The sequence below is a fragment of the Trifolium pratense genome, linkage group LG4, assembly GCF_020283565.1.
Source record: "Trifolium pratense cultivar HEN17-A07 linkage group LG4, ARS_RC_1.1, whole genome shotgun sequence".
NCBI classification, from domain to species: Eukaryota; Viridiplantae; Streptophyta; class Magnoliopsida; order Fabales; family Fabaceae; genus Trifolium; species Trifolium pratense.
The window spans coordinates 52,994,227-53,018,014 of record NC_060062.1 but is presented as its reverse complement, the minus strand read 5'-3'; the positions used below and the strand labels follow the sequence as shown (position 1 = coordinate 53,018,014).

Below are 23,788 nucleotides of genomic sequence, written 5' to 3'. Positions count from 1 at the left end.
AGTTTACCTAAGAGCACTCAGATGAGATGACGCGAGTCTCTTCCTTAACCAAGGTCTTGGGTTTGATATCTGGTTTGGGCATGCAGCAATGTTAAAACTCTTAGGGAGAGTTTGCCACACCATTTGGGTCCCACAAGGCTCGAGGGATTAGTCTCTGCAGTTGCGCGCAGAGGATATCCGGTTTACAAAAAAAATGGTTGTGGTTTTTTTTGGTTTGGTGATTTTTTGTTTGAAACTGATCGAAACTAACCGATGTTCTGCCTTAATCCATATTGGTCTTTCCCCATGATTCAACAATGGTTTCAGAGTCGATGATTCAACGTAGAATTTGATCGGCTCAATGTCGAAAGTCTTTTTTATCAACGATGGTCATGGCCTAACATTAGTATGAGATGCTTAGTTTGGCTTAGTGAGAGAGCGTGAGTGGCATATGTATTGGTTTAAAGTATAGGAGGCGGAGGGAAGATTAATAAGTTAAAGTTGTTAGTGGTTAGTCCCACATCACCTATAAATATAAAGAACGTTAAATATATTAGAGTGGTCACTTGTATACCTAATGTCTTAAAATTTTAAATGAAGATGTATGTATCATTCTCCGCACATAATTTATTGTGCCTCTCTGACAAATGATCTTTTGGCACCACAAAAACAAGCAAGCAAGAAAATAGGCATATAAGAATCCTATTTTAATAGATGAAGTCTAAACATATTTTAATTTCTAATTAAGCTATCTTGAAAGGAGGAGTTTTAAGAGAAGGGTTTGCAAAAGGGCCTTCAACTAATCCCTTTGCAATCATTCTATAAGCTGCTTCTGTTAAGTGTGCTCCATCCCAATTTATTTGTTTTGAAGGGTCTGAACAAACCGTCGTACCAGTAGTTCCACATGGTTTCTTTACATCGACATTGTATGGTGCATTTGATCCACAACATGCTTTCAAAATCTCGTTCTTGTCAGAAGTAAACCCTACGACGCACATAATTAAAATGGGGATCATGTATAATCAATCAATTTAGCAAGAATATATACATCGATTTAAAAGAAAATGAGTTCACCACACACCATATTTTTGCGGTGCTTGATATAAACGTTTAGCATCATTGTAGTAGTCAAAATATATTATCTGAGCTTGAGGATTATTTTGTCGTAATGTGTCTATAGCACATTTGAGTTGTTCATTAAAGTATTCCACTAAAGTATTGTAGGGTATCAAGCACCCAAGTTCATCATAGTCTTCTTTTTTCTTACTATCCACAATTGATAAAAAAGCAGCATTACACCCTATTGGAAAGTTACCAGGAATCACTAGCTCTGTCACTCCTTCTTTAATGGGAGCTTCTAGGGTGAAGTCAAAAAAATGACTTCTTAAAAGAAGTCAGGTCAACTGTCCAATAGGAAGATAGCTGATTCCACATCAGCTTTAGTGTGTTATGAAGGTTCATGGTGAGTCTTTTTATTAAAAGTTTTGGTTATTGCAAATCAGTCCCCATTAAAGTTAATAATAATTTTCTAGTTTACAACTAAAAACAAGTTTTATTTATGAATTAAATTGAATAATAATTTACAAAAATAACAAAGTTTGAATATTTGACAAATTTATTTCTCCAATTGAAAACCCTAAATTCCCAAATTCCCAAATTCATCGTGTTCTTCATTCTGAACCGTATTCTCCCTGCTCCTCCTTCTCCTCAATCGAACTCTTCGTTGTCCTCCATCTACCCCATCGTATTCATCTCCTCCATCTACCCCATCGTATTCATCTCCTCCATCTACCCCATCGTATTCATCTCCTCCATCTACCCCATCGTATTCATCTCCTCCATATACCCCATCGTATTCATCTCCTCCATCGTACTGTTCTTTATCCCTCATCTCCTCTGTCGTATTAATCTTTGTCGTCCATCTCATCCTTCGTGTTCTTCTTTGTTATGAATCGCTTATCTTCTACCTTATTGTTCCTCTTCCCCTCGATTTGTAGCAAATTATAGGTTGTTCGTGTTTCTCTCAACTTCACAAGAGTTCAACATCGTCGTTTTCTATCACAGGTAAATGAAATTGATTTTAATTTTAGTTCGACAATAATTACAGAATTGAGGTATTTATACTTAGCCAAAAAACGATAGATTTGGAAATAGGTTTTGGTTTTAAAATTGAAGTTGATTTGAATTCTTTGCCACAAAGATGATTTGGTATTAGGGTTGTATTTTTATTTAAATATGATTGTAGTTCTTACCCAGTAACTTATGAAATTGGGGATTAGGGATTGTATGTTCAAATTATCATCACTGAAGCTGATTTCAATTGTTACTCAGGAATATCAATTTTGGGTTAAGGGTTTTGCTGTTAAATTGAATATGATTGGAGTTCTTACCCAATAAAATATGGAAATTGTGGCTGATTTTAATTGTCAGCCACAAAGATCAATGATTGTAGTGTCTGATTTGAATTGGGAATTTCACTGTTTGACACTCTGTTAATATGCCTATCAATTTAAAACTTAAGTTATAGTGTGATATTATTCAAGTTTAATTTGTGTGGCATTGTTAAATTTGCTGCAGTTAAGTTATGGATAGCAAGGATAGCAATGAGTCAACTGTGAGATTCTCAATAGAGAAAGGAAACAGAGGAGCTAACAATTGACAATTTGAAGTACATGAATGACGTGACTTAGCATAGGAAATTGTTGACTGTAAATTCTTGGTTGTAAATTCTAAGATAAGTTCATCTAATTAAACTTACATTGCATGATATATTATGTTATGCTCCACATTTGAGTTGAACAATGTAAAGTAGTTTTTACAATTCTTGGTTGTTCAATGTACCTTAAGTGATTACACAAACAAGTCAAAAATTATTATAATCTGAGTTATACAACGATTTCGTATATAATGCTTTGTACTTAAGTTGAATTTGACATCGATTATGTTAATAAATGAATACATACAAAGTTTTGTTATCTGGAAATACCTAATTTGCTCACAATGGTAAATTTGTAATGAATTGCTTAATGTTTAATTGTGTTGTTTGACGTTGAGTTAAACTTGCTTATATTAACCAAAGTTTTTTTTTTTTTTTTTGAAGCAGTTTAGAGGGATTCGTAGCATGTTGATTTGAATTCAAAATGTGAAGGAGAGCATGTGAATGCTAAAGTTCGTTTTCAAAATAGTAGCAAAAGAGGTATGTAATAATAAAAGTTAAATAACGCATGTGTACGTGTGTAACACAAATTTTTTGTTTTTAAATTACGTTGGAAACAAGTACATTATGTTTCCATATAATTTTGTATTAAATATGTTGGAAACTAGTAATGTACAAGTAAAGCACAACCAAAGTAAGTCAAACATATAAAGCACTACCAAAGTAACTCAAACATATAAAACAACCAAAATAATATCCAAAAGACTTAAAGAAACTGAAACATCCAAGTGCCAAAACACATTACAATCCAAAATTAAAGCAACTGAATGAAGTTTGTAAAAGCTTCACGTTACAACCCAAAATTAAATTATCAATCAAAACAAGCATAATGCCCCAAAGTCTCACGCGTTACCCAACATAGAACACAAATTCAAACTTTAACCAACGCCCTTCTTTTCTTGTGCTGATCTTCCCAATACTTGGTAGCATTTGACACGAGTTCATTCTTCAACACATTATTAGATGAGAGACAAATAAAAAGAGCTAGCTTCATCCTTGTGGCCGTAACAACCTGAATACAATTATTAAACAGTTAAATAAAAACACAAATATAAGTAGAGGGGACAGGTATAAGAAAAAACCAAAGTGTGTTTGCTAGACTTACAGCTACGTTTTCATAATCATTCATGTACCCACACTCAATCATCCATTTTGCAACCCACACTCCGCAGTCGTTGCTACAGTCAGTCATTTAAAAGCATTACATTAGTGTGAGAGTCATTGGTAAAGTTGAATAAATTTAAATTATAGTAAGGGTTGTTGAGACGTACGATCCTTGTCGCTGGAATGGGAGTCCCTTAGTGTTAACAAGGGGGTAGTTTGTGATTAAACTGTCATGGTAAGTAGGATTGACCAGGCCAACAGTAGGATGTAGCAGAATTTTCTCGACAAATATGGTCTAGAGTGAAATCCAAATATTGAAATTAAGTTAATACTAAAAAAAAAAAACAATTTATTTCAAAGTAAAACGAAGTAGGTAGCACTACAGTGAATGCATACCACTTGCATTATGGCATGACGTCTCTCATGAAATCTATCAGCATCAGGCAGAGAGTCCAACCAAACAAGTTGTCTATCCAGCAGATCAACAACCAGTAGGTACCAGTGTGCTCCCCCGTCGTTCATAGGAATAAAAATCTATACAAAAAAAACCTAACATTTAGTGGTATGAAAAGAATTATCAAACCACAATTAACAAATTAAAATATAGTGCAGTAACATTGTAACCTTGGTAACACCACTAGTTGGTTTCAGGAAGGTAGTCTTATACATTTCCCTAATACGATCAGCTGTGTAGTTGGTATTCAGAGCATATTGCTTAAAAACAAATGCAGCTTAAGTCAACAATTAATAATTAATACTTAATGGATGTAACATAATTAGACGGGTTAGTGTTAATCACCGCAAAATGAGTAGGCAAATACCAAACCTTCCTAACTTTGCCTACTGTAGTGTTTAGCCAATTTGTTCTGTCAACTATGAGATTAATAATCTGCAGGGAAAAAAGTAAATGAAATATGTTATAAATTTTATTTAAAAATAGATGACATTAAAAAATACTTAATTTACCTCTTCGTCCACCGGGCATCTAGGCATGAGAGACTTAAGTGCCTTCCTATCTCCATATAAACCCGATTCAGTTCTAACCAAAACTTCATCACTGTAAACAATAGATGGTATGCAGTGTTAGTATAAAATATGAAATTTCATACAAAATATTAACAATTTAAATACCAGCAGGTTTAAAATACGCACCCCAGCAGCTTCTCATCATCTCTCATAAAGACGTATGCAGCAGTGTAAGTACATATGTCATTCAAGCACATCTTTCGAGCAGGTCGAAATGTCATCGGCATCCACTGTTATTAAATAGGAGTGAAACAAAGACTCATGTAAGTAACAAAAATTCACATGATGGTATAATTGGTTGTATTTAAAAATAGGGTAAATATAGTTAGGGTTCCAACTAGTTAAAGCTTACTTCCGGAATATATAAAGGAACGTCAGCACCCTCATAACCAAAAGAACTTATTGGATGATAGTTTAAGTAAAAATCATTGTCATCATCTTGTTCTGGCTGGCAGAATAGTTTCCTGGTTATCCTATCATACTGAAAGTCATCGAGTGTACTAGGACCATCAAATTTGAGCTTAATTTTGGCTGGGGCTGATGCGTTGCCCTTGGTCAAATCAATATCTGGCTTTGTTGGCCTTGTTGCGGTTGCTGCCTTTTTTTTAGCCGCACGTTTACGGTCCAACTTAGGGGTTGAAGCAGTGGACTCGTAATCTTTGTCGTCATCACTTTCATCCAATTTTCGGCTAGAATTGTATCTACTGCACACACATATTAATTTACCATTTATTAGTATTACATACAGAAAACAAATTATTGTGAACTAAATCTACTAACCACATGAACCCCTTCTAAACCCCAAAAACAGAGCACTTTAAAAAACCATTAAAAACCCTACCAATTTTAAAAAGTCAGTAAAACTGTTTTTACAATGTGTTCCTCTTAGTGTGTGGTCTATATTTGGTCTAAGCTTCAATATGAAGAAATATGCAGAAATATGAAGAAGTAGGGTTCTATATTTTATACAATTTCATTGTAAGGTTACAATAGTATGTGCTTAACAAAAATTAGTTTGATTGGCAAAATACACACTCATTTTGATGACAACAAAACATTTTGAGTATTAGTATCAATCTTGCTTATCAATTAAAGGACAACAAACGTATTAAACAGATCTACAACTTGAATAAAAATGACTTAAAAGGTATAAATCAGATTTGTATGATTTGTTACCTGGAGGACAAGTCAATGTAGTTTTTTTTTACCGTCTCTTCTCGCTTCTCAGAGTAATGCTTGCCTGTTTGTACTGAGGTAGTGGTAGTTTTAGATGTCATTTTAACTTTCTTAGTAGTTGCATGTTTTCCAGATGTGATTTCTCTCAGCTGTTTTCGTGTTCTGGGAGGAGAAGGTCTTGTCATTTTGGTGGTTGATGAATGCAGATTAGGAATGCAAAAGGATGGCTTGTTGGTTTTGTTGCAAAAGACCAGCAATTGAAAGGTTGTATGCTTAGACTTAATAGATGCTAGGTTTTGCAAATGAAAAGTAACATGGGATGTATAATGATTAAGACTCTATGTACACGTTTTAGGAGGCTTAGAAGTGGATTAGAAGTGGAAAAGTCATGTCAGAATTTTTGTGTGCTCAATGATACTTTTTTGTTTAAACCAACATCCATTAATGTGGTGTAGGCTGTGTTAATACTGTTTAAATTCGAGTATTATTAGTGAATTGGTTGTTTTTTTTTCCTAATCAATTAGTTTTTTTTCAATTACGTATTTAATATAAAAATATATATTACTTTCGATTCTAAATTTATACGGTCTATAACTTACGGCGGATCGTCCGTAATCTAAATTTTTAATTTTTTTTTCAAAAAATTCAATTTTAAATTGATTAGCTCTACTCTCGAATAAACTTGAATTTCAAATTTCTTAAAGATTATCGGAGAGTGACTTTCGGCGTATCCGTCGTATTGTTACGGGTACGGTCTATAACTTACGGCGGATCGTCCGTAATCTAAATTTTTAATTTTTTTTTCAAAAAATTCAATTTTAAATTGATTAGCTCTACTCTCGAATAAACTTGAATTTCAAATTTCTTAAAGATTATCGGAGAGTGACTTTCGGCGTATCCGTCGTATTGTTACGGGTACGGTCTATAACTTACGGCGGATCGTCCGTAATCTAAATTTTTAATTTTTTTTTCAAAAAATTCAATTTTAAATTGATTAGCTCTACTCTCGAATAAACTTGAATTTCAAATTTCTTAAAGATTATCGGAGAGTGACTTTCGGCGTATCCGTCGTATTGTTACGGGTACGGTCTATAACTTACGGCGGATCGTCCGTAATCTAAATTTTTAATTTTTTTTTCAAAAAATTCAATTTTAAATTGATTAGCTCTACTCTCGAATAAACTTGAATTTCAAATTTCTTAAAGATTATCGGAGAGTGACTTTCGGCGTATCCGTCGTATTGTTACGGGTACGGTCTATAACTTACGGCGGATCGTCCGTAATCTAAATTTTTAATTTTTTTTTCAAAAAATTCAATTTTAAATTGATTAGCTCTACTCTCGAATAAACTTGAATTTCAAATTTCTTAAAGATTATCGGAGAGTGACTTTCGGCGTATCTGTCGTATTGTTACGGGTACGGTCTATAACTTACGGCGGATCGTCCGTAATCTAAATTTTTAATTTTTTTTTCAAAAAATTCAATTTTAAATTGATTAGCTCTACTCTCGAATAAACTTGAATTTCAAATTTCTTAAAGATTATCGGAGAGTGACTTTCGGCGTATCTGTCGTATTGTTACGGGTACGGTCTATAACTTACGGCGGATCGTCCGTAATCTAAATTTTTAATTTTTTTTTTCAAAAAAGTAGCATTGAATACTAAACTTCGAAACTGGTTTATAACATGATTTTCACAAAATAAGTACTTCGAAATATCAATTGTCATTCAAATACATTGTCAATTTACACATAGATTCTTATCAAAATAAAAAACACTAAACTGTTTCAAAACAACACCAAATATCATTTCAAACTCCTAACATAAAAGGTGTGGTCATCATAGATGTTGCTTGTATTGAAGAGCAGCCGATCCCCAACCTTAAATCCATTGATTCCAACAACTTCCCTCCAACCGCTTGAGATCGTTACCGCAAACGGATCCCTTTGATACTCTAGCTCGCACCTGTGCTTTTCTCTAATGTCTCCAATAATGATTATTTGATCCAGCATTGTGTCGCACAAATACTCCCCCATCTCTTCAGGCAATGTCTGCAACAAAGAACATAAACATAATAACCATCAATTTTTTCATTTTATGTTCATATAATTAAATAAAAAAATTAACGATAACATTTTGATCGAGATACCAACCAAAGATTCCACAATTTCAGGATCCTCCGTCATAGTAATTTCGAAGGTAACCGCCTTTCGGAGAGCTCGCGACTTTGTATGCCAAGTAGGAAACTTGTCGGGAGTAATTGGGTGATCTTTAGGAATGATCTGAAACTGGTCATTACCAAAATATTTGAAGAAAATTGGATGATGACCTTCAAACTTATAGTGTGTTCTTAAAGTCGTCCAACCAGCTGTAATTCTAGGGACATCACCATCGTTGTTGAACAATACTCGGAGTCGAAGACCTTTTGAATCAAACAGCTGCCAAACTTGTCCCAACTCAGCTTTGTGATCTTCATAAAAAGTTCTTTCAACCTCTCCCTTGACCTAAAAAGGAAACAAATAAAAAAGTTATAAAAAAATTGACAATTTTTCATAAACAAATTGACAATTGTCCTTAAGCAAATTGACAATTTTGCTTAAGCAAATTGACAACTTTCCTTAAACAAATTTACAATTTTCCTTAAAATAATCGTGATGTCTAATAAAATTAGATTCAAATTTTTTACTCAGATAGAAAAAAAACTACGATGCTCTGTTTTTAAGCAAATTGACAAGTTTCCTTAAACAAATTGACAATTTTCCTTAAGCAAATTGACAATTTTCCTTAAAATAATCGACAGGTCTAATAAAGTTAGATTCTTATTTTTTACTCAGATAGCAAAAAAAACTACGATGCTCTGTTTTTTTAACTCAAACTCAAACTTTCTCTTTTGTAACAAAAAAAAAACTCAAACTCAAACTGTACAAAAACTAAAGAAATCAAACCAACAAACATACCTCTCCTCTAACATGAACGGTCAAAAAGTAACCCCTTGCTGGTTTTTGAAGAATATCGCCAACAGTTTCCACCATTTTTTGATATCTGAGATGGAAGGAGATGAAGTTTGCGATGGATAAAAATGGCGTCTGGGAGATGAAGTGTGAGACTTAACAATGGCGTGTGGGAGATGAAGTTTGTTTTGGAAAAATAGCGTGTGGGAGTAGATGAGAGAACTTTAATTTTCTGTCTTGGTAGAAGAAATGAAAAGATTTCGGTAAACACAAAACGTTTACCAAGGTTTGCAATGATGATAATGGGGAGGGGAATTAATTTGGGTGTTATTGAATCGAAAAGACACAAACCTGTCTAGTTGAGATTAACGAATGAATCGTTTAGTTTGGTTTTGAGTTGTCAAAAGTCACGCGTGATTTGATAAACGTTTTGGATGGTTGGATCTACAGAGTGTGTCATCCGATGGTTGATGTTAAACGGATGACTTTCTGACTTACATACTAACCACCGTCCGATTAAAACGAGTTTTAAATGGCACGTTGGTTGATGTAAACGCGTGTGCGAAGGCTGCACCGGATAAATGAGACGATTTTACTTATTTATTTTTGTTAGTCAGTTTATTTTTGTCGTAGAAGGAACTTAGTGTCTCGGTCGTATTATTAGGGTTACGGTCTAAATCTCACGGCGTATTCGTCCACAAACTCAACTTTCAATTTTTTATTTTTATCAAAAAAATTAACTTCTCATTTTATTAGCTATGCTCTCGGATAAATTTTAATTTAAGTTTGTCGGAGAAGGAACTTAGTGTCTCGGTCGTATTGTTAGGGTTACGGTCTAAATCTCACGGCGTATTCGTCCACAAACTCAACTTTCAATTTTTTATTTTTCTCAAAAAATTTAACTTGTCATTTTATTAGCTATGCTCTCGGATAAATTTTAATTTAAGTTTGTCGGAGAAGGAACTTAGTGTATCGGTCGTATTATTAGGGTTACGGTCTAAATCTCATGGCGTATTCGTCCACAAACTCAACTTTCAATTTTTTATTTTTCTCAAAAAAATTAACTTCTCATTTTATTAGCTATGCTCTCGGATAAATTTTAATTTAAGTTTGTCGGAGAAGTAACTTAGTGTATCGGTCGTATTATTAGGGTTACGGTCTGAATCTCATGGCGTATTCGTCCACAAACTCAACTTTCATTTTTTTATTTTTCTCAAAAAATTTAACTTCTCATTTTATTAGCTATGCTCTCGGATAAATTTTAATTTAAGTTTGTCGGAGAAGGAACTTAGTGTATCGGTCGTATTATTAGGGTTACGGTCTAAATCTCATGGCGTATTCGTCCACAAACTCAACTTTCATTTTTTTATTTTTCTCAAAAAATTTAACTTCTCATTTTATTAGCTATGCTCTCGGATAAATTTTAATTTAAGTTTGTCGGAGAAGTAACTTAGTGTATCGGTCGTATTATTAGGGTTACGGTCTAAATCTCATGGCGTATTCGTCCACAAACTCAACTTTCATTTTTTTATTTTTCTCAAAAAATTTAACTTCTCATTTTATTAGCTATGCTCTCGGATAAATTTTAATTTAAGTTTGTCGGAGAAGGAACTTAGTGTATCGGTCGTATTATTAGGGTTACGGTCTAAATCTCATGGCGTATTCGTCCACAAACTCAACTTTCAATTTTTTATTTTTCTCAAAAAAATTAACTTCTCATTTTATTAGCTATGCTCTCGGATAAATTTTAATTTAAGTTTGTCGGAGAAGTAACTTAGTGTATCGGTCGTATTATTAGGGTTACGGTCTAAATCTCACGGCGTATTCGTCCACAAACTCAACTTTCAATTTTTTATTTTTCTCAAAAAAATTAACTTCTCATTTTATTAGCTATGCTCTCGGATAAATTTTAATTTAAGTTTGTCGGAGAAGGAACTTAGTGTATCGGTCGTATTATTAGGGTTACGGTCTAAATCTCACGGCGTATTCGTCCACAAACTCAACTTTCAATTTTTTATTTTTCTCAAAAAAATTAACTTCTCATTTTATTAGCTATGCTCTCGGATAAATTTTAATTTAACTTCTCATTTTATTTCTCTCGGATAAATTTAACTATATTTGAGAGTTTATATCTTCTACATTAATTCTGAGAGTAGAGCTATATGTGCTGCATTAAATTATATATAATCACAGCCCTGTGTGATGTTGGATGGCTGAGATTTATCATATCAACTTTTAATCACAAGCATTAATGTTTATCTGACGGTAGCCACGCCTAGTAGATTGACGCATGCTCTGTACCCAATCATAGTCTCAAATAATGCTATATTAAGACCTCATTCATTCATGTTTCGAAAACCCTAATTTCTCAATACTCATTTCTTCTCTCCATCTAATTCGAAAACCCTAAATTCACAATTTTTCTCAGACAATGTCTTCCTCATCTGTTGCAAACTCAATGGCAGTCCAAATCCCAGACTGTGGTTGCAATAAACCAATGAGGATGTACATATCCAATTCAGGCGAAAATCCAAAACGACGATATTGGAAATGTCCAACTCATGGGGTAGGTTTGCTAACATATCGTTGTATACTTGGTAATTCTGTTTCGATCATACTTTGTTAGGACTTAGGGTTGAATAAGATTTTGTTGATTTGAAATTTAATTTGAAAATTACATTTGAAATTACATTTGCAGGGAGTTCAAAGTTGTAATCTTTTCGTTTGGGATGACGAAATTGAAGGCCACCCTCCTTATGTGCGTCCAACTGCTCGTCCAAATGCTCGTCCAAATGTTCGATCAAATGTTCGTCAATCAGAACCTGGACCCAGGAATTATTTGGATTACAAAGACTCAGAGAGAAACTGTGGGACAAACAGTTGTGGTTGCAGCTGCTCAGAATTGTTCCAAGATGTGGCTTCAATTCTTAAAGAAAATCAATTTAATAAGGGGGAGAAGATGAAGATGAAACTGCACAACGAAAGGAAGACATCAAAAATGTTTAAGAATTTGTTGTTTTGTTCTTGGATTATTTTCTTTGTTTATGTTATAATGTTTACTTAATTAATTTAAGTAATTTTGTTCGAAATTTTTAATTTCCCAAATATTGTTGGATTGTGATAATCGTTTTTTTTTTTTTTAATCTTAATTTTTACAAGTTTTGGTTTGTAAAATCGAAGTTTAAAATTCAATGAATGTGGACTAAAGAAGTGGACATTAGGGATATGCAAAAGATTGGTTAGAGTGATTATAGGGTTGTGGAGTCATTATAGCGTTTTTCAACTTCCCAAAGTTAATAAATCTGAAAAAGTATACCTCTTATTTGAGCTTATCAATACAATACCATCATTAACTGCTAACCAATTAATTTAGACATAGGGGCATGGAATTGGAGTTTACTCTTAAATAGTAGTGAAATTGGAGTTTACTCGAAAAGTATACCCAAAATCAGATGTTTATTGAGCTTATCAACTTCCTTCATAGTAGTGAAATTGGAGTTTACTCAAAATAAAATCTTATAGTTATTTGAAAACTAAGTGAACTACGACTATCCTGACTCTTAATGGAGTTGTTTCGATTTTCACCAAAACAATGTCTTTTTTCCATAACATGGTCTTGTTTTTTTTTTGTTTGACATAACCATGAATAATCGACGAAGCAATTTAACAACATAGATATATCAGGCCAAATAAGGTAGAGTTTAACTGATTGCATTCAAAATACCACATTGCATTCAAAATATGTTGACAAACACATGTGTTTGTCAACTGATGTCTGGCTACATATAAAAGTAGCATTTTTACACTTAATATTCAACAACTACATAATTAAACATAAAACAGAAATAAACACATCAACCAAACTTCGATTCAGCCGAACATCAAGTGAAGTCAGTTACAAGTCTACTAACGTATCAATGAAACAACAATTAGGTCGTAAGGCGGATTCATAGAAAACTGGAGGATGTCACCAACTTTTGGCTTGTGCAAATCAACATAGTCATACCAACCATCACCAATGTATCTCTGCAACGAGCGTCCGGAATTTAAAATAGCACATTCATAAGTACGCTTCGTCTGCGCAGATCGTAGGTTAATCTCGGTCTTCCCTAATAGAGCTTGCTTCACAACCCAGCTAGGAATATGCTGTAAAAATAGGATAAATACGCCGTGAGATGATAAATTTAATCACTAAAACAAAGTCAATAACAGTTAATACATTTGGTTAGTTATTGGTGTTAAACTAAAACAAATTCAAAAACAGTTAAACTAATACCAGTGTTTGTTTTTTTTTCAATCTCTGCATAGCTTTAGTTACTGGTGTTATCCATATCACCTTTTCTTTTCTGACCACCTTAGGAGCAACATTCTGAACAGCCGTCTTACCAACCCTCCTAGCACCGTTGTTATCAGCCGTCTTATCAACCCTATTAGCACCGTTGTTATCAGCATTCCTATCAACCCTCCTAGAAACCCTCCTAGCAAACCCCTTAGCAACATTATCACCTTCATCGTCTGAACTTATCCATATTGCGTCAAAAGGTTCTGTCTTAACTGGTACCACGCCTATTGTCCTAAATAAACAAAGGGAAACAACAAACGATTGTAAAAGTTCATACATCAATAAACGAACACAAAACATACCTAATAAGGAAGCGATAAGCATCAACAACTCAAATAACAACCTCTACAACAAAGACAAAATTTGGTAAATCAACGAACCATCAACGTTTCAGATCTTGATGTATGAAAAAATATAAAATTTGTGATTTAACAAAACTTCTTTTTTACTCTTTTTATCAAAAAAATCACATGCATATCTTATTGAAGACATTTACAGGGTAACTTTTTCAAAACTAACTCCTATAAAACGATTACAAAGCACAATAACACTTAAATCCTAAAAACATGCGATGAAAAGAAATTAAAAACACAACGAAAGGAAGCAAACGACAACGAATAATACAAACCCATGTTGTCGATCAAAAGCGAAAGCGAAAAACAGTGGAAAGACCAACCTTTGCTTCGATGAGGACGCCATTCTGGTTGCTCCGATCTTCAGTTTTGGACACTAGAAGAGAAGGGTAAGGGTTTCGTATTCGTTCGTGATGTTGGAGAAGGGAAAAGTGAAAATCTTTCGTTTCCCTAGGAAAATATTAAGTACCGAGTACCAAGACACAAAAGGGAAAATCTTTTGGTTTCCACCCATATGTGGTGTGGTTATGGTATCCGTTCAAAAGAAAACTTTTGGTTTCCACGCACGTGTGTGTTTGCATTTATTCAATTTTTAAAATTTTACTCCTTATTGGGAAAAAAATTACAATTTATAATTTTAAAAATTAAAATTTATTTAATTTACTTTACAATTTTTTTTAATATTTATATTTATTAAGAAAAATTACAATATATAATTTGGATATGCAAAAATCGATCCAAATTAAACCGCATAATATTGGATCGGATTTTTTTTATTTGTAATCCAAAACAGAAGCAAACCGCAAATGAATTTATTTTTCGGATCGGATGAGTTTTTGTCTCAAAACCGATCCAAACCGAACCGCGAGCAGGTAAATTCGAGCGAGGTGGAACATTTAGTTTATTTAGTTTATCGGTGTCGGACATAATTTAGTATAATTATTAGTGTCGTTGTCGGACACCGACACAGACACGCCTAATCTAAGGATTATCGGTGTCGGACATAATTTAGTATAATTGTTAGTATCGGTGCCGGACACCGACACAGACACACCTAACCTAAGGAGCATCGGTGCTTCCTAGTCCGAACAGCCACAATTTGTAGCAACAATTACCAATGGTACTTATTAGTTTACAAAGAAACCATTTTTTTTTTCTTTTTTACGTCGAACATATATTTTTTTGAGTATGGGGTGATTTTGTTTCCTTTATGCCTTTATGTTTTGTTGGTTTTGCAACTCATCTCATTTTCACACTTTTTATGATAGCAAAATATATGTTCATACCACAAATAGAAATACCATAATATATTCATAATTGTTCAAGCTTAAAAAAAAGACATACAAATCACCGAGTCATTAAACATAGTTCATACATAATTAAAACACCATTGATTACAACACTATAGATATCAAAGCAGTAGGACATAGAAAGAGGACGCGGTCCAATCAACGACGATCTTCGCGGCGGATCAACTTCACTATCAAGCGGGTCTTAGAGCTCGGCACAATGAAGTTCAACTTGTCACCAATCCTTGGCTTTAGGTCTTCCAAATAGTCATACCAACCATCTCCAAGATATCTCACAAACATCCCTCTGTCGGGCGGAGCCAAAATACTGCACGGATAAGTACGGCCGTTGTCCACTGAATCCAAAATAATACCTTTCTTATGAAACAACACTGATTGAACGATCCAAGATGGGACATGCTGCACAGTTTGCAAACATTAGTAATAACAATGAGAGATTAAACTATAATTAGTAATACATAAAACCATAAACTAAACTCATAAACATGTTAAAAAAACTCAGTCATACCAAACAGATTACTAACTCAGTCATAAACTTACCAATGTTTGAGGCTTCCTCCAATTCCCAAGAGCCGCAGTAACCTCCTTTGACCAGCCCCATTCACCAAAACGATCCTCAACAACCTCTTCATCATCCGAGCTGATGTAGATTGTTTCAATCTCTTCCTCAATGTGGACAACATTTTTGTTTTTGTTCCTATTTCAAAGCCACAGATTATAGTTTAAATACACCATTTCGGAATAAATAAAAAAAAATTACAAATGCAACGAAATCTACATGCAATCATCATATAAGCAAGTTACAGTGACCATTTCATTATTTTTAATTTTTTCGGCAAATAAACATGAACAACTACATGAACTGCTGACAAAAGTTTTAAAAAAATTAAATTTTTCCTCTTTTTAATTAGAGATCCAACATCAATCAACTATTTTCTCCTTTTTTAACAAAGGATTCTTATAGATCAATATTAAAAAAAAAGTATTTTTTTAAAAAAAAAAAAAAAGAAACAACAATAAAAAAAACGAGCATGGCATCTGAATCAAAATAACAAAAAACAACAATAGAAACGGCGTTAACTACACGAACAGCTCGAAGACATGGGTATGATGCAAAAGCAGAAACCTTTTAAACAACAACATCAGAGGAAAGACGAGTTTTTTACTACGGCGAATGACAAATCTAACCTTTGCTTCGACGATGATGCCGTCGCTCTCGTCGATCTTGTCATTCTTCAACTTCAGAACGGATAGAAGTGTTTGTTGTTTTTTTGTGGACTTAATGGAGAAGGAGAAGAAGTATGGAGAAGGAGTGGAAGTGAAGAGGTTTAGTATGTGTTTGTATTGGAAAACGCGATACCTACAGTTACACGCATATATCCGTTCCAATATCACAATGAAACCATTTGGGTTCCACGCACGTTTGGCGTATCCTAACTTCTCCCTTTTTATTTTATTTTTAATAACAAAATTTAACACAGATCTAAAAAAAAAATTATAAAATTTTATTATAATTTTTTTTTTATTATAACCACATTTAGAAAAGTATTCCGACAATAACGCAGGAGTCAAATTCGAGCGAGGTGGAATATTTAGTTTATTTCATTTTAATGTGCAAATCATCTCATTTGATTGAGTATATGTCGTATTGACGAGATAATAGGTCGTAGAGTAGCTCGGGTGAATCGGATCATAACCACATTTAGAAAAAGTATTCCGACAATAACGCAGGAGTCAAATTCGAGCGAGGTGGAATATTTAGTTTATTTCATTTTAATGTGCAAATCATCTCATTTGATTGAGTATATGTCGTATTGACGAGATAATAGGTCGTAGAGTAGCTCGGGTGAATCGGATCATAACCACATTTAGAAAAAGTATTCCGACAATAACGCAGGAGTCAAATTCGAGCGAGGTGGAATATTTAGTTTATTTCATTTTAATGTGCAAATCATCTCATTTGATTGAGTATATGTCGTATTGACGAGATAATAGGTCGTAGAGTAGCTCGGGTGAATCGGATCATAACCACATTTAGAAAAAGTATTCCGACAATAACGCACGAGTCAAATTCGAGCGAGGTGGAATATTTAGTTTATTTCATTTTAATGTGCAAATCATCTCATTTGATTGAGTATATGTCGTATTGACGAGATAATAGGTCGTAGAGTAGCTCGGGTGAATCGGATCATAACCACATTTAGAAAAAGTATTCCGACAATAACGCACGAGTCAAATTCGAGCGAGGTGGAATATTTAGTTTATTTCATTTTAATGTGCAAATCATCTCATTTGATTGAGTATATGTCGTATTGACGAGATAATAGGTCGTAGAGTAGCTCGGGTGAATCGGATCATAACCACATTTAGAAAAAGTATTCCGACAATAACGCACGAGTCAAATTCGAGCGAGGTGGAATATTTAGTTTATTTCATTTTAATGTGCAAATCATCTCATTTGATTGAGTATATGTCGTATTGACGAGATAATCGGTCGTAGAGTAGCTCGGGTGAATCGGATCATAACCACATTTAGAAAAAGTATTCCGACAATAACGCACGAGTCAAATTCGAGTGAGGTGGAATATTTAGTTTATTTCATTTTAATGTGCAAATCATCTCATTTGATTGAGTATATGTCGTATTGACGAGATAATCGGTCGTAGAGTAGCTCGGGTGAATCGGATCATAACCACATTTAGAAAAAGTATTCCGACAATAACGCACGAGTCAAATTCGAGCGAGGTGGAATATTTAGTTTATTTCATTTTAATGTGCAAATCATCTCATTTGATTGAGTATATGTCGTATTGACGAGATAATCGGTCGTAGAGTAGCTCGGGTGAATCGGATCATAACCACATTTAGAAAAAGTATTCCGACAATAACGCACGAGTCAAATTCGAGCGAGGTGGAATATTTAGTTTATTTCATTTTAATGTGCAAATCATCTCATTTGATTGAGTATATGTCGTATTGACGAGATAATCGGTCGTAGAGTAGCTCGGGTGAATCGGATCATAACCACATTTAGAAAAAGTATTCCGACAATAACGCACGAGTCAAATTCGAGCGAGGTGGAATATTTAGTTTATTTCATTTTAATGTGCAAATCATCTCATTTGATTGAGTATATGTCGTATTGACGAGATAATAGGTCTTTAACCCTTGGCAAAAACCTATCGTTAATAATGCCTCGTTTAATTTGAGTAAGTTGGGATATTTATTATTATTTATTTTTTGTAATCCACTTATTTTAAAATGACTTTATGTTTGGTCCTTTTTATTTAATTTAATGTAATTTAAATGTGTTATAGAAACTAAATATAGATCTAATTTTTTTTGAAACATGATCTAAGTGTATAAATATATAATTACGGAATGAAACATTTACAAATGAAATTGTCACAGTCTAGCGGATATGTTATTTGTCCATCATGTTCAGGTCCCTGGTTCGAACCTCCTCTGTTCCACTTTTTTTTTTAATTTATTTCCACTGCAGTTAACAGTTAAAAACAAATTTAAAAATGTAGCAAACAAGATTCGAACCCACATCCTGCTTGCAATATGAAACACCTTAAACCACTGACACACTTGTAAACCATTTGCATTATTATGCATTATGAATCTTAAAATAATATCACATTCAACCTTCAGTTTTATAAAATTTGCATCAAGAAAACCTTCCAACCATCAATATAAGCCTGAATCAGTGTTCATATTCAGCAAACAATATGAACTTGCATCAATTTCACAAACATTACACCCAAAATCATCCATAAACATTACCTAACTATTACCAAAATACATTCAAATCTACTCAAAATAGTCAATCATTCTTAGCAGATTTCATAACATGTTGTAGCAGACCATAGCATGAACTTTGACCAACATTCGTTCCATGTTGCATTCCTTGTTGCATTCCAGGTTGCAGTCCATACATTGGGTATATGGGTTGTAGGGGCATCGGTTGAATCATCGGATGTACGATAGGCATCATAGGATACAGTTGTTGATTCATAATTCTGCTTGTGCTCTGTAATTCCATATGTTCAGGTGTCGTAACGGTAGCAGCGCGGTATCTCGGCGGATACAAAGTTTTGTTTTGCACACTTCTTTGAACATTGCAAGCTTCTTTTCTTTTCCTTTTCTGAAAAATCAACATAATTGCTTATATAATTACGCAATATTTAAACCAAAACCAAATCAGCAATTTGGCTTTCAGAATATAATAACCAAATAACAAAAAATACAAATATAATACCTCAGCAATTTGGCTTACAGAATCAGAAATCGACACCGAGTACAAATCGACATTCGGTTCTGCCACTTGTTCTGTCGTTTGTTGTTTACCCTGCAAATTTAACAATATCAATTACAATGCTCGATAACCAGTAAAACATTATATAAAACTGACAAACAAATAATGATTTATTACAATTACCGAACATCTCTTCGAATTAGGAGTTGTATTTTTGCCATTTGAACGGCGCCTGCCAGATTTTGCGACATTATTCTTTTTCTTTGGAGCACCTTTACACTTAACCATAACTGGATCGCCTACTGCTGACTTTTGTGTACCGATTGCATCATCATCTTTACTGCAATACTTTTTTTTCAGCTGCATCAGGTCTTCCATTATTTGTGCATAAACACCATCTTTTTTTGAAGCTTCTTTGCAGAACTCTGTTAAAACAGTACAATATGAACCAAAACGAGCTTCGGCAATCGTATTCAAATCAACATTATCATTAAAATTGCTGGTGTTCAAAAACTGAATTTTTGCATCCTTGGTCCATCGCGTCAAAACCAAATTGCTTGGGATACGATCAACGTGTTCTTCCTTCATTACGTAAAAAATATGAGAACACGGAATGCCACGGGACTCAAACCTCTTACATGAACACTCAAATGTCGAACCATCATAAACAACACTTCTTTCATAACCATCCTTACAATATTTTGTCAATCTATAAGCCTTCCTACCCCCGACTTCGCTTTTCTCCCTAACTATCAATTCACCGGCTTTCAATATTTCATGTCTAACTTCTTTGAAAAGCTCCGCCGTATATATTTTACCAGCATGACTCTCAATCACAGGCAGTTGCGTCGACAACACAGGATCTGTAGACGATGATTTAAAATCAGCAACCAACTCATTATTTCTATAATCTCTCAAAGCCTGATCAAAGTTGTTCATAAATTCAAAAATGCATCCTTGCTTCCTGACATAACTCTTAATTATTGCATTAACAGCTTCGCACTGCGACGTAGTTCTTATACGTCCAAAAAAATTATCTCGTAGATATGCAGTAGCCCACAGTGACCTATTCTCGTACGTTTTGACTACCCAAGGATGTCCTTGCACTCCATTTTCTTTAATCATTTGTGACCAATACTCTTCAAATTCATCTATTGTAAAATTTGAGTACATGGCCTTTGAAAAACCGTCCAAAAAATTATTTCCGTTCTTCACATTCTCACTTGCATTCTTATTCAAATGCCAAGCACATAACCTATGGTTAGCATCGGGAAATATCTGTTTTATGGCCTCTCTCATTGCCCCATCCCCATCTGTTACCACCGCTTTTGGTTGTTTACCTTCCATGCATTCTAGGAAACACCTCAACACCCACTTATACGTCTCCGTCGTTTCATCTGACACCAATGCAGCACCAAAAATTACTGTTTGAGAGTGGTGGTTACACCCTGAAAATACAACCAACGGATAGTTGTACTTGTTCTTCCTGTAAGTCGTGTCAAATGCAAGCACATCACCAAAACAAAAATAGTCGGTCCTACTAATCCCATCAGCCCAAAAAAGAGTCTTCATTCTTCCATTAACGTTGTCTACAGCATACTCAGCATAAAGCATGGGATCACTAGACGACTTCATATTCAGGTAGTTTAAAGCTGCGGCAACATCACCATCTTTAATAACAGCACGCATTTTTTTATCAAAATAGTTGTACAAATCTTTCTTTGTAAAACCAACATCAGCATATCCACCCTTCTGTGCAACCATGTACCCCATTATATGACATGTTCTAATGCCACGTTTCTGAAGACTATCCACCTGAGCCTTATCTACTTCAGAAATTTTACGATATACGGGGTGTAAGTGCACAAACCTAGCTGGGGTTAATTCATGGTTATGAGTCTCTTCAAAAGCTGAAACTACATATCTATCTTTTTCAGCTTTGTATTTCACACGAAGCCTGGCTCCACATTTAGTGCGGGTCAACCGTCTATGTTCTAATTTCCTATCTACCCTAACTAAGTGTCTCTTCTCTCTTACACCGTGTTTGTTGCATACAAACTGCTTCATTTTTATTACTTTATTACCTTCACTACCTCTTACCCTACTATCACCTTTCCTAACAGCAAAACCATTATACTTACCATAACGGTAATAAAAGTCATAAGCTTCATTAAGAGTGGCAAATTCCATAGAACGAATTTCTTCAGCAGTTATGGTATCAAACCTTATCTGGCTATTGCATCCAACTGCATCTCCATCATCATTGCCATTATCAGCTGAATGATCGCCATCCACTGATTTTTGATTCATATTAGATATCGAATAACTTTCTTCATCGTCCAACTCCTCGTCCCATGAATCACGTTCACTTGAATGAATGGAATCAACATCAACATCAACATCAGCAGACTCATCATAGTTTTCCATTGTTATCCTGAATTAACACAAGTTGTCACCAAACAAAACTCAGCTCAGCATCAATTACAAAACCACCATATTACCTAAACACTAAAATCAAAAGGTATCTAACCTAATTCCCAAATTAATTTACGACCTCCACTAGAAAACCCTAATTCACAAATTGAAATCAAATTTAACAAACCCAAATTAATATTTGATATCATTATATCTTAATACCTAATTACAAATAAAGTTGTAAATCGTTTACCTTAATACGACTCAATACGAGACGAGCATCTGATTTTTGAATGTCGAACTCGAACTTCGTTCAACAATGGTGGAGGAGAACGATAGAGTCTAAGATAAATGAGGTTGGGTGGTGAGAAAATAAGATGTTGATGAACGATGAAACGACGAAGTTGAAGAAATCACTTCGTTCAACAATGGTGGACGAAGAACAAACAGGTTGGCTGGTGAATGGGGAAATACGAACAATGAAACAACAGATATTGTGATTTGATTATTTGATTATTTGCTTATTTGATTTGATTATTTGATTTGATTATTTGGGAATTATGATTAATAAAACAATATTAAGTTTGGGGTAATTTTGTAAGTTTTAATTTGTTAGGGACTTGTTTGCAACATGAAGATGTATGGTAAGCCTTCTACACCATATAATCTTATGTGGCAATTGACTAATTCAACTGTTTCATTAATTGGACACGGTGGCGACTTCTTTCAAGAAGTGAGTTTTTTGACTTCTTCCTAGAATTTTCCTTCTTTAATTAATGCCTACCAAATAGAAAGAAAATATATAAAGCAAAAATATCGTTACATTTATTCATGTTAATTAATGAGATTAATTAATTTGATAATATATAATAAATAAATTGTTAGTTCTTATGATTGGATCAAACATTCAAATACTTAATATTGACATAACATACTGAGGTAGTATTTGCAATTGCTTCAACCATTAAGGGCACGATTTCTCGAATTTCTGTAACGGGTTTATTTGTGAGAACATAAGACAAAATATCATTTCCACCGATCTCTCCAACAAAAAACAATGATTTTTTGAAGTAGCGATCACACGCTGTTTCATAGTAGAACAATAGTTGTGTTAATTAAACATGTTGAGAAAATAAATATTATTTGACACATGTACATTAATTAATCAAAGAGTTATATATGGTATAACCTTTTTTGCTTTTACAGAGGGATGGTTTTAGCTCCTTAAACCAACCAAGTTGAACACTTAACGAGTTATTTGTCCCTGGTGGCGTGACTGCATGTTGCGCGAAAAACTTATATTCAAGTGCACTAGAACCAGCAAATGCAAAATTCACTCCTTTCATAATGTCTTGATCTTTGGTGAGATTATGTAAGGCAGGCAAAAATGGCAATCCATATGCCCCAGCTACAATTAAAATGGTCACAATTTAAAGATAATTGCATATCCAAAATGTACGTACTGATGTTATTTTTTGTAAAAAAATGCTAAGTACTGTTTTATTTTTTGTTCCTTTCACACTAGAATATTTTATTGAAATTACTTAAAATTATAAAACATGAGTGAAATTACCAATAAAATCGATGATCAGTCGTCCATTCGACAAACGCCCAGCTGGATGTTTGAAGTATGTTGAGCCATAAGGACTATTGCTAGGCATGGGACCAAAACTCTTCATAGCATTTCCAGTGTCACTTATAGAGTCACCAAAGTTGAAGATAGCTTTGTATGGGAGATGATTATCATTTGAAACAACATTTCCAAAAAAAACACATGTCAAGGTGATGATGCAAAAGAGAATAATGATCTTCATATAGATATTGGAAATGATTAATATTTTGATGTATGTGGTGATGAATGTTCGATAAATGGGATTGCTAAGTTTTATATATTGTACTATTTGATATTTAAATGATGTTTTTCAATGAATTCACAAACACAAGTTTGTTTGTGCAGAACATTATTTCCATGGAGATTTTGATTCTTTCTATATTTGGTTCTTATTCGTGATTTAACTACTTTTATTCTCATAATGTGTGATCAGCATTTTTTTTTTGTATTGGTTCATTTTATGGTAGCTACTTACACCTATACTAATTTATGCACTAAAATTCATTGTATAGACGACTAAAATTAATTTATGCATAGAGACGAT

General features: G+C 33.9%; 2 protein-coding genes across 2 annotated transcripts; both read right to left on the bottom strand.

The window, feature by feature from the left end:
* Positions 1-722: 722 nt before the first annotated feature.
* Positions 723-23,446, bottom strand: LOC123924435 (GDSL esterase/lipase At5g45910-like). The gene is made up of 5 exons (XM_045977325.1): positions 23,206-23,446; positions 22,822-23,040; positions 22,564-22,716; positions 1,061-1,333; positions 723-964 (listed from the first exon to the last, which is right to left on the bottom strand). Exons 1-5 carry the CDS (start codon positions 23,444-23,446, stop codon positions 723-725), a joined length of 1,128 nt encoding a protein of 375 aa, XP_045833281.1.
* On the bottom strand, positions 18,583-21,647 carry LOC123924434 (protein FAR1-RELATED SEQUENCE 5-like). The gene is made up of 3 exons (XM_045977323.1): positions 19,401-21,647; positions 19,221-19,310; positions 18,583-19,106 (listed from the first exon to the last, which is right to left on the bottom strand). The coding sequence occupies exons 1-3, from the start codon at positions 21,642-21,644 to the stop codon at positions 18,786-18,788; spliced, it is 2,655 nt and encodes an 884-aa protein (XP_045833279.1). The 5' UTR covers positions 21,645-21,647; the 3' UTR covers positions 18,583-18,785.
* Positions 23,447-23,788: the final 342 nt, after the last annotated feature.

Excerpts from the sequence above, each read along its gene's own strand:
- LOC123924435 (XM_045977325.1), bottom strand. The coding sequence starts at position 23,446 with ATGAAGATCATTATTCTCTTTTGCATCATCACCTTGACATGTGTTTTT. Across the intron at positions 22,717-22,821 it reads CCTCTGTAAAAGCAAAAAAG|CGTGTGATCGCTACTTCAAA; the intron begins GTTATACCATAT and ends ACTATGAAACAG. Across the intron at positions 1,334-22,563 it reads TGCAAATACTACCTCAGTAT|CTCCCATTAAAGAAGGAGTG; the intron begins GTTATGTCAATA and ends TCACCCTAGAAG.
- LOC123924434 (XM_045977323.1), bottom strand. The coding sequence starts at position 21,644 with ATGGAAAACTATGATGAGTCTGCTGATGTTGATGTTGATGTTGATTCC. Across the intron at positions 19,311-19,400 it reads CTAATTCGAAGAGATGTTCG|GGTAAACAACAAACGACAGA; the intron begins GTAATTGTAATA and ends TTAAATTTGCAG. Across the intron at positions 19,107-19,220 it reads CTGTAAGCCAAATTGCTGAG|AAAAGGAAAAGAAAAGAAGC; the intron begins GTATTATATTTG and ends TTGATTTTTCAG.